We start from the raw sequence: 9,967 nt of genomic DNA, 5'->3' as shown, positions 1-9,967 counted from the left end.
CCTCCCTCACACCTGCAAACAACGCCTTCTGATGTCAATCCCCTCATGCGCCACAGGCCCTCCTAGGACCCAGCTGCTGCGTGAGGAACGCACCTGTGCCCAGTCCAAGCCAGCTGTGCACAACTTCCCCAGGTGTCCCAGTGGGGCTCATGGGGCACCGAGGTCTCAGGGACACGACTGGATGGGAGAGTGGGAGCTCAGTGAGTGAGCAGGAGATCACGGGGGACAGGCTCAGGGGGTGGCGGCAAGCCTGGCATCCAGGGTCCAGAGGAGGCCACCAGTCAGCACACAAAGGCTCAGTGTGTCAGTCCACGTTTATTCAACTGCGGTCGACAGAACACAAGATGGGGTGAGCCAGACGGATCAAAAATATCATCTTGTCCAGCCCACAACCCCCTCCCACACAGCTGATGAGAAAACTGAGGCTCAGAGAGGCTGTGTCCCTGGCCCCAAGCTGGGAGATTTCCTTGGGCTGTTGCTGGCATCTGGTTTCACTTTTCTTTCTTTCTTAAAAAAAAAAAATCAGCCACTGTTCCAACACAGCATTTGGAGTTTCACTGGAACTTCCTTGGTCTTCCTGAACATCCTGGCCCCAAAAAGCACCAGCAACTTGTCAAATGTTCCACCCATTCTGCTGTCATTGCCACCACTGCCATCATCATCATCATCATCATCATGATCAAGAAGTCAGTGTCTACAATGAACAATACTGTAAGAACTACATATGGTGTCAGATGGGTTTAGATTTATCAGAGGATCACTGTAAGGTATATGAATGTTTAATCACTACCTTGTACCCCTGAAACCAATATCATGTGCTATGTCACTTATCACTGAGGAATAAAATGGAATGTTTTTTAAAAACAAAGTCGCTGCCTGACTAAGCCACCCAGACCTGCTAGAAGACAAAAGTGAGTTGATACTGGAAAGCAGGGCTAGAGACCCCTGCCCCTCCCCCGGGGAAAGACTCCATTCCTGCAGGACAGCAAACCACGGGGCGGGACAAGAGAGGAACCTCTGTTACTTCCATGTTCCAACAATTCCCACTCTTTTGCTTTCTCCCATTTTCAACTTTCTGGTATTTCTGGCCTTCTCATTCCTCAGTCCTCCACTCCTCTCTCTTCATTCATGACCCCAATTTCTTTTTCAATCCAAAGTAAAGTCTCTCCTGATTCCCTGACTCTCTTGTCCCTCTCTTCCCCGGTTCCAGGCTCCACGTTCCTTCCTTCTCCGTGACCCACGGCCATCTGCATGAACCTCTGCCCTGCTGGGCTCAGGTAGAGAGATACTGAATTCCCTAACAGCCAGTTCCCTAAAATTTATCTCGCCTCTTCTTTCCTCTAACAAGGTACCTCCACGTCTCTGTCCCGCATACGCACCTGCGCCCTGCGCTCTCTGGAGGTCACGGAGTCAGGCCTCCTGCAGAATCCTGTGAATCTCGGTGAGATCCTCCAACCTCCGCTCCAGCTCCTGGGCCTGCTGCCTCAGCTGCTTACCCGACTCCGCCTCTGCCCCCTGATGCAAGTGCACTGACTCCTTCACAAGGCTGACCACGTCCATCAGAAGGGAGACGCCTGCAGTGGCCACACCAAGGGCCCTGGTTCCTTTGGACATTGCCAGAGCAGTGCCCCCAAACGCTTTCTGTAGCTGCTTGCTGCTTCGGGCTGACGTTACCCCAGTGGTCATGGAAGCTTTGGCCTTGGCTGCTAAGCGAGGGTTGACCTTGGTCAGCTGGAAGGCACGGACATTCTTCACGATGTCTTCCAGGGACTGGGTGCACTTCCCTGCTAAGGGACCGATTTGGGGTGTGCTGTGACGGAGAATCTCCATGACCACGTCTCCTTTGTTGCTGTCAGTTTCCACGAGGTGACGGGCTTTGGCTTCCGCTGAGGCGTTGTCTGAGTGTTCCACAATGCCGGAGACCACACCGGTCACTGCAGCAGCTCCTCCCAGTCCTGCCCCAGTTGCCATAAGCACCAGACTGGCCCCGGCTGTCACAGGGGCCAGGGCCAGGCCAGAAATGGTAAGAATGCCAGACACAGCACCGGTGGAACTGGCCACTATGTTTGCGATGGTACAGCCCCTGTGTACCTTGTCTGCCCTCTTTGCCAGTGCGTACAGCTTTTCTATGCGCGCCTCGATCTCCCGCTTCACCTGAGGGAACTCCTTCATGAATCTCTCCTTATACAGCTGGTCTTCCTCCTGCGTGGCCATGAGTCTTTTCAGCTGGTTCCAGTCTTCATATAACACATCGTCAGCCTTATCCCTGTAAGAATGAAGGTCAAGTGATCAAGAAAGTCAGTTTGCTTATCTGTACAATGGGCTCAGTACTATCTTTATTGTTTAATTACGAAACCAGACCAGCCAGGACACTTCGGTGTTTGGACAAGTCCTCACTGAGGGAGAGAAAGCCCTCCAGCCGAAATCCCCAGGGACACAGACTGTGCGAGGATGTTTCTGGCTGGTCCCCAAGGAAGCCCTGCTTGCCTCTCACCTCCAGGAAGAAGGCTCTTGGCCCTGTCTTTTCCCAACAATCTTTTTCACAGCTCACGTTAATTGAGCACCTCCTGGGTGTCAGTCATTATGCTACACAGGTTACAGGCATTATCCTAGTCTCCTCACAGTAACGTGAGCAGAAGAGGCAGACACAGAGTGGTTAAGTAACCCTCCTCCTGCAGGTTCGTCTCTTCTCAACCGAGGGCCATTCTCTGCCAGCAAATGATAGGAAGGAAATATCGTTCGTGGGTCCTGCCTGGAGGAGGTGTGACTGTCAGAGGAAACTCGGTCAGGGGGAGATCGGGGAGACAACACAGGGCCCGTGGAGGTTACCCGGGCAAATTGGCCGCAGCGACAAATCTCCCCCAGGCTTCCCCACTCAGCAGGCCTTGCAGTTTCTCTGTGTTTGTTGGGTCCTGCAAAAACTCATTGTCAGCAGGAAAGCCTTTGCTCTCTAGATGGAAGGAAAAAAGAACAAGGTTAGAAGAAATCATGGTGCAACGTAGCTGGTACTGGGTATGAATCAGGTGCTCAAACGTTAACCTTCCTGAGCAGCTGTCACCTGGGGTACTTTTGATGGCGTCACGTGGTGTTAAGGACTGAACTCTGTTCCCCAAAATCCATATATTGAAGCATTTATCACGCGTTTGACTTATTTTAAAGGGGGTAACTAAGGCTAAATGAGGTCACATGTGTGAGGCCCTAATCCAATGTGACGAGTGTCCTTAGGGGAAGAAGGAGAGACACCAGATCTATCTCCCCCACCCCCACCCCCACCCCCACGCACAGAGGAGAAGCCGTGGGAGGACAGAGCACGAAAGCAGCCATCTGCAAACCAGGAAGGCAGCTCCCCAGCAAACACCCTGCCAGCACCTTGATCTGGCACTTCCAGCCTCCAGGACCGCGATCTAACTGCTGGGACCTACATGTGTCTGGGAATTCAGACTTGTCGGTCTTTAGAAAGAGTGTGCAGGGCCCATGAGGGGTACTGCTCACCACCTGCAGCAGGGGGCGGTGTGGGCCCGGGGTGCTCCTAACAGGGAAGGTTTCCATGTGGAAACAGCAGGTTCCAGCAGAGAGGACAGGGGACTCCCACCTCCCTGAGGGCTGCCCTGGCCTCTTCTGGGTCATGGACGAGTGGAAGGGGAGGGAGCAGTGAGCACCAGGGAGAGAACCGGGAAGGAGGTGCCCCATAGACACTGGGATGAGAACACTCCCTTTGGGCCACCTTGGAGGTCGAGGACCCTATTCGTCCCCTTCGAGGGTGTTGATTCCTGGAGGCCCCACCCTCCATTCCAGGGCACAAGCAGGAACCAGCCAGGGAGCAGGAAGCTGACTACCTGCGCTGATCTCACCTGCTCCTGAGGTCATGGTGTCAGCAGTGGGATCTCTGAGCTTGTCGCTTCAGTCACAGGTCTGTTCCCGGCAGGAAGGAGGTGCCGCTTCACCCCTGGGGAAGAGGAAACAGGGGTGGGGTGACGTGAGGCAGCTGCAGCAATGGGGAGCAGTAGGGTGCCGGGTCTCTGTGACTCCCTCCGGGAGATGTCTGCTGTGACAAGTGGACCGAACCCAAGGTGCTTCTCTGTCTGCCGGGCGCTGCCTGCTGCCTTAAGAGAAGCTACTCACCTCTCTCCTGCTCACTCCTGTTGGGCACAAGGAGAAGACCTCAGACAAGGTCACAGATATCTGAGAAGTAATAAAACCTCAGAAGCAATAAAACCAAACACAGGAGAAAGGATGGCAGGAATGTTTTGGAGACAACTTCAGTTTGGGAACATTGTGTTTACTAATCAATAATGTTAATACTGATCGTGTGTCTAAGGCAGAGCACCTGACATGTTCCCTCTTCAAATACTCACACACATTCATGGGGTGGGTGCCGGTGTGGCTCCCGTTTGAAACTGGAGGGAACCATCACGAAGTCCAGGTTTTCACCTAAACTCAGGGTAGCCCAGGTTTTCCCCGTAGTGCTGGGGCCCGCCCTTGAACCCGGCTTTCTGACCCAATTCCCGTGCTTGTGAGGACTACGCCCTACGCTTCATATGCCAAAAATGCTTATTAATGTGCCCATGTTTGTCAGTTACTCTTCTCATTCCAGAACAAGGCCTTGCGCCCTCTGCCCACGTCTCTGTCTTGATCAATTTCTGGTGCCGTCACTCCCCAAAGCCTGCACCCTCCTTGCTTCTGCAAGACCCTCATGTGCTACAGCAGTGGTCCCCACCTTTTTGTCACCAGGGACGGGTTTGGTGGAAGACAGTTTTTCCCGAGACCGGTTTTGTGGAAGACAACGTTTCCAGGTACCAGGTTTAGATGTTGGTTTCTGGAAGGACCAAGTGCATTACATTTATTGTGCACTTTATTTCTATTATTATTACATTGCGATAAATAATGAAATAATTATACAACTCCCCACGTGCTGGAGTCAGAAGGGGGGCTCACCAGAGCTGACGGGGCCAAGCGCACAGCTCAGAAAGAGGCACAGACAGAGGGATAAAGACTGGGTGGCCCTGCGAGGACTAAAATAAGCGTCGGATTCTGACTTAAAACCCGGCTACCAGAGGTGGCTTTGTTAGGATGATGACGCTGGGGTCATAAAACACGCCCTTCTCACTCCCGTCTGGGACCACCTCTGGATTCTCCATCACCCCCTGGCCCTGACGGAGGGCCCGCCAGGGGCAGGGGAGCAAAGCCCGGCCATCTGCCCGCTCAGTGTCCCCTCATGGCACCAGGGCAAGTCCCTCCGCTCAGGGCCTGAGTGCACCCACAGGGCCCAGTACTGAGCAGACAGGCTGGGAGAAACCACCCCTCAGATTCCCCAAATCTCAAAAGCAATCATTTGCCCGCTTCCCCTCAGCAGCAGCCTCGGGGTGCCAGGCCCCGAGGAACAGAGGCTCTGGCTCTCCCGCCCTCCTCCACTTCCTCTGTTTTCTCCAAGTCACCCCAACATCCACCTTCTTTCTGGGGTCCCTGGCTCAGGTCTCAGGCAGCCCAGCTCCTGATTTGTGCTGGTAGGAGTTTTGTGGACCCGTCTGGGCCATTTCTGCTCCCTTTCCACCGTTCAGGGCCACAGGGGGACGGAGGAAGCCGGCAGACACACCCGGGGTCAGACCCGGGCTCTGAGCTCAGGTTTGCCCTCATCGACACAACAGTGACCATCATCCTTGTCTCCGGGAGTTGTGAGGGTGACAAGCTTACCGAGGAGGCGTCCTCTGGCTGACTTGGAACAAGAGCCACTTGTCCTTGGCGGTGCAGGCCCACTCGCCAGCAGAGTCTGTGCACAAACCAACACCTGTTCGGAGTTCAGCAGTTCTGGGAAGTAAAAGTGAAAGCAAATGCTCAATATCTAAGGTCGCCACCAAAAATAAACACATGACCCAAATGGCACCACCCTAGGCGGGTCCCATCCTCCTTGCTGACCCCCTTAGAGGAGCAACCCCACACCTGATACCCGGGGCCTCCTCGGCCCAGCCCGTCCTCCCTCCGGCTTCTGGAGGGAAGACCTGCCGCTGACAGACTGTGGGACCCTGGGAAACCCACTCCCTCCACCCCACAGGCCTGTTCCAAGACCCCTCCTCTCTCATCCTCCCCCACTCTCCCCAAAATGCCCGCCTTGTTCACCTTCTGTCACCAGCAATTAGCACAGTCCCTGAACGTCCCAGATGCTCATTGCAATGTGTTGCGTTGCATTGTGTACCTGCTGCTGTTGAAGGCCATGCCCAGGCAGCTCCCAGACATTTGCTCACATAGGTCCTTCTGCCAGGAGCACCTGCTTCTGCCACCTGGAAAATCCATGCCCACCCTTCAAAGTCCAAATCAGGTATCACCTCCTCTGAGGAGCCCTCCAGCATCTTAGCCCACAGAGTCCATCGCCCTCTAGTACCTCTGCTCCCACGGCGCCTGGACGAGGGGCCTGAGCCCACTGCTCGGCCCCTGTGTAGACGTCACCCCTGACCACTGCTGATCGGGTCTCTCTTTAGGCTTGTCCCTGGTGGCAGGGACAGTGCCTTGGGGTCTTGGCGCCCGTCCCTGGTGGTCAGTGCTGTTTGGGAGCTTGCAGAAGTTAGGGGGAGCGGCAGAAGGGCCGCTGTTGCTTTCTCTCCTGGCTCGTTTCCTCTTGATGACAGATCTTCTCCTCTCCACAGGGAAGACTTTTATAGGAAGGCCAGTGTCAAGGTGACACAGAAAAGTCTGAAGACAGGAAGTACGCCTTGTTTCCTGCGTGGCTCCCGAGCAGAGCGGCCACCATGGACGAAGCGCTGAGGACGCGCCAGGTACTGTGCAGGCACCTCCACGCCTTTCCTATTTAATTCTCACGCCAGCTCTAGGATTAGCGACCCGACTTCACAGGTACAGGAACAGGAAGGAAAACGGCCCATGGCCTGGCCTGTAGGCCGTGCAGATGTTGGGCTTGTCTGCTTTGCCCCAGGCGGGCGCCGCTGGGAAAGGACCTCAGAGGCCAACCTGGCCCTTCATCGGGCCTGTGCATTCGGGGCAAATGTCTGTGGGGCTCCGTGGCCACTTGTCCCCAGCGTTTTAGGGAAGGCGGCCGAGTGATGGATAGTGCTGCCTAAGGCCCACACCGAGCAGTTTGCTCTCATACTCACCCCAGAGACCGGCCGGGAACGAGGCCGTGTTGCAGAAGAGGAAGCCAAGGGGAGGGGAGGGGCCGTGGCTCTCATCAGGCAGCACAGGGGAGGAGCCAAGACTCAAACCAAGTGTCACATTTGACCTTTGACATCTGTTTACGATTACTCTCGTCATGTTTTCCCTGTAACCTTCCTTCCCCCCCGATTCTTCTTCGTTTCGGAGCGTGGGTTCAGCTTGATGTCCAAACGATAGTGCTGTGAGATGCAGAAGCCAATTAAACACTCGTAGGAGCTGTGGTCCCATTATCGGAATGATCTTCTGATGAGAATGCAGAATGGACACCAGAGGGACACCAGTGGCCTCGATGGACAGTCTCCTGGAGAACAACCGGAACGGGGGCTACAAAGCCAAACTGAGGTGAGAATTAGGCATCTGTTGACTCCAGGGACATGAGCGCAGATCACCCCATGTAGGGACTCAAAAGATCCAGTGACTATTAAATGGGACTCAGCTGGACATTCAACATCACAAGAAGGGCACCCAGGATGACTACACCCTCAGAGTCGGGGTCTTAGCCAAAAACTCCGGTCAGGAAGCAGTTTCAGCCCACTGTGAAGAAAATCCCAACTCTGTGGAGAAGTAACCCCAAAACCGCTCAGAAAGGTGTCCAGCATGTGCCACCAGCATCACCTGGTGGAGGCCGGAGGAGTCGCCCAGCCAGAGGCACACAGCACCCTCACCCTACCCCATCCCATCCCAGTCTCTTGACACATGGGGAGGGACGCTTGGCTCAGACACTCTGGACATTGTAAGTTTTGTGTCCCAGTACAGGGACCCCATCTCCCTGTCGCCCTCCCTTTTACTGGGATGCTGGGAGTGGGCAGGGAGCCTAAGCTGAGCATGTGACCGAGGGGTCTTGCAGCCGTCCGAGTAGCCAGCAGAGACAGGCATCCTGGGCTACAGAGCACAGGCCCTGCCCTCCATGCCAGCAGCGCCTGATGACCTCGCGGGGAGTAGCCACTGGTCTCAGCCACTCGTCTGCCAGCGTCATCTGAGGGACAATTCTACTTGTCTTTCGCCAGGTCATAAAATTGGGCTCCTAGTGAGTAATAGTTGTCCATTTAGGAAAGATTAGGACTAAATATTAATATGACAAAACTAAAACCCATAATCTTAGTATTTTTATGTTTAAGTCAAGACAAATACAATAGTCCCTCTCTATATTGCAGCCTCACTGTATCGCGCGATTTTTAAAAATATTATATTGAATTATTTATCGCGGACTTTTCGCTATATTGCGGGATTTTGCAGTACTGTACGGTAAGTACTAAAATAAATGTAAGGTTCCTGCTTCGTGGATTTTCACCTATCGGGGGGAGGGGATCTAGAATGTAATACCTGCGATAAGTGAGGGATCACTGTCGGCAGCCGTCCATCTCGAGAGACGATGGTGTAGCTTCTTAAGAGTCTATCTGCACCGCCGAAAATGGCTGTGCAGTCCAACTCGGGAGTGACACGGTATCTGTCTCCTCCCGTGTTGAATCGACATCTTACGATGACGCTGGAGTGTCCTCTCCAGTGAAGCTGAAGCTACAGAGCCTGGGCAGGGTGATATGGAGGGTCTGCTGTTGCCCATGCAACAGACCCCCCCTCTCTTCGCAGCTGAAGGGTCCAAGGGAAAGACGGAGTCAATACAGCTTGGCTTCAGGTGCGCCGCAGGAGTTGCCGGTGTTGACTACAACGTCAAACCGCCTTAGGGACTCCGGCTCCGGATTTTCTGTCGGGGTTTACTCCCTTAGCCTTTCCCCTGAAGAGGTATGCCGCAAGGCAGCGGAGGTTTTTTGGAGTCAGAGTTTTCCTTCTCTGTACTATGTGTTTAATTTTATATTTTTTTAAAAGTTTTAATTTATTTTTAGAGAGAAGGGGAGGAAGGGAGAAAGAGAGAAACATCGATGTGTGAGAGATACATCAATCGGTTGCTTCTTACAAACCCCCAACCAGGGACCTGGCCCACAACGCAGGCATGTACCCTCACTGGGAATCAAACCAGTGACTTTTCGGTTCACAGGCATGTAGATGATCAATCCACTGAGCCACCCCAGCCAGGCCTATGTGTTTAACTTTAATGTACATATATGTTCAAGAGACCTGGGCACTGTCAGGTTGAAGCCCGCCATTCCAACCAAAAGCCTGCCCTGAGGTAGCTCACCTCCCCCTGCCCGTAGCTGCCCTACCCTCAGGCGACCATCAGGAGATGGCAACTGTCCAACCGCCACCCTGCTGGCTGTACGGGGCAGGGGGGCAGCTTAGCCTGTCCTGCGTGGCTAACCTGCCCCAAGCCTCAGGACTCCCCGCCCTGCCCCTCGCTGCCGGCATCTGCCCCGACCAGCCCGCCATGGCGCGTGCTCAGGGAACCATCTTGCTCAGCATTTGCCTGCTGGCCTTCTCTACCTCCGCCGAACCCCAAAACCTAACAGGCGCGTTCTCAGAGTTAACAGATTTTGGATTCCAATTTAAAACAGGTATTATAATTGAGTAACTTACTTAAATCAATGGTTTTAACTTGAAAGGCATTCTGCTAAGTACTAAGGATGTTGCAAAGGAGCATCCTTAGTCCGAAGGGAGGAAGCAGCCTCAAGTTCAACAGACCCCACACAGGAGGGGTGAGGAGGGGCTGTGAAAGCCACACCACCAGACACCTCCAACGCCTGCACCAGCCTCTGCTCTCCCAGCAGTCAGGCGACCCGGGAAACTGTCTGGCATCGCTGCTGTGCTCCAGTACAGCCTTAAAAATAATGGCGTCTTGTCACTGAGGAAAACAGTATAGCAGTTCCTCAAAAAAACTAAAACAGAACTACATTATGATCCAGCAATTCCACTTCTG

General features: G+C 54.0%; 1 protein-coding gene across 5 annotated transcripts; it reads right to left on the bottom strand.

Moving 5' to 3' along the window:
* Positions 1-296: 296 nt before the first annotated feature.
* LOC150011084 (apolipoprotein L3-like) lies at positions 297-6,705 on the bottom strand. Of its 5 annotated transcripts, XM_090272511.1 has the most exons (7): positions 6,115-6,704; positions 5,692-5,805; positions 4,123-4,182; positions 3,852-3,946; positions 2,830-2,950; positions 1,380-2,266; positions 297-694 (listed from the first exon to the last, which is right to left on the bottom strand). In XM_090272511.1, the coding sequence occupies exons 4-6, from the start codon at positions 3,865-3,867 to the stop codon at positions 1,411-1,413; spliced, it is 993 nt and encodes a 330-aa protein (XP_090128637.1). In that variant the 5' UTR covers positions 3,868-3,946; positions 4,123-4,182; positions 5,692-5,805; positions 6,115-6,704; the 3' UTR covers positions 297-694; positions 1,380-1,410. The 5 variants fall into 5 exon arrangements, with proteins under 5 accessions (XP_090128637.1, XP_090128638.1, XP_090128639.1 ...); XM_090272512.1 differs by lacking the exon at positions 4,123-4,182 and having other exon boundaries at positions 297-507; positions 6,115-6,705; XM_090272513.1 differs by lacking the exon at positions 4,123-4,182 and having other exon boundaries at positions 297-503; positions 6,115-6,705.
* Positions 6,706-9,967: the final 3,262 nt, after the last annotated feature.

This window comes from Furipterus horrens, unplaced genomic scaffold (genome assembly GCF_987537825.1).
Source record: "Furipterus horrens unplaced genomic scaffold, mFurHor1.1.pri manual_scaffold_4, whole genome shotgun sequence".
NCBI classification, from domain to species: domain Eukaryota; kingdom Metazoa; phylum Chordata; class Mammalia; order Chiroptera; family Furipteridae; genus Furipterus; species Furipterus horrens.
The sequence above is the reverse complement of the archived record's forward strand: the minus strand, read 5'-3'. Positions and strand labels throughout refer to the sequence as shown.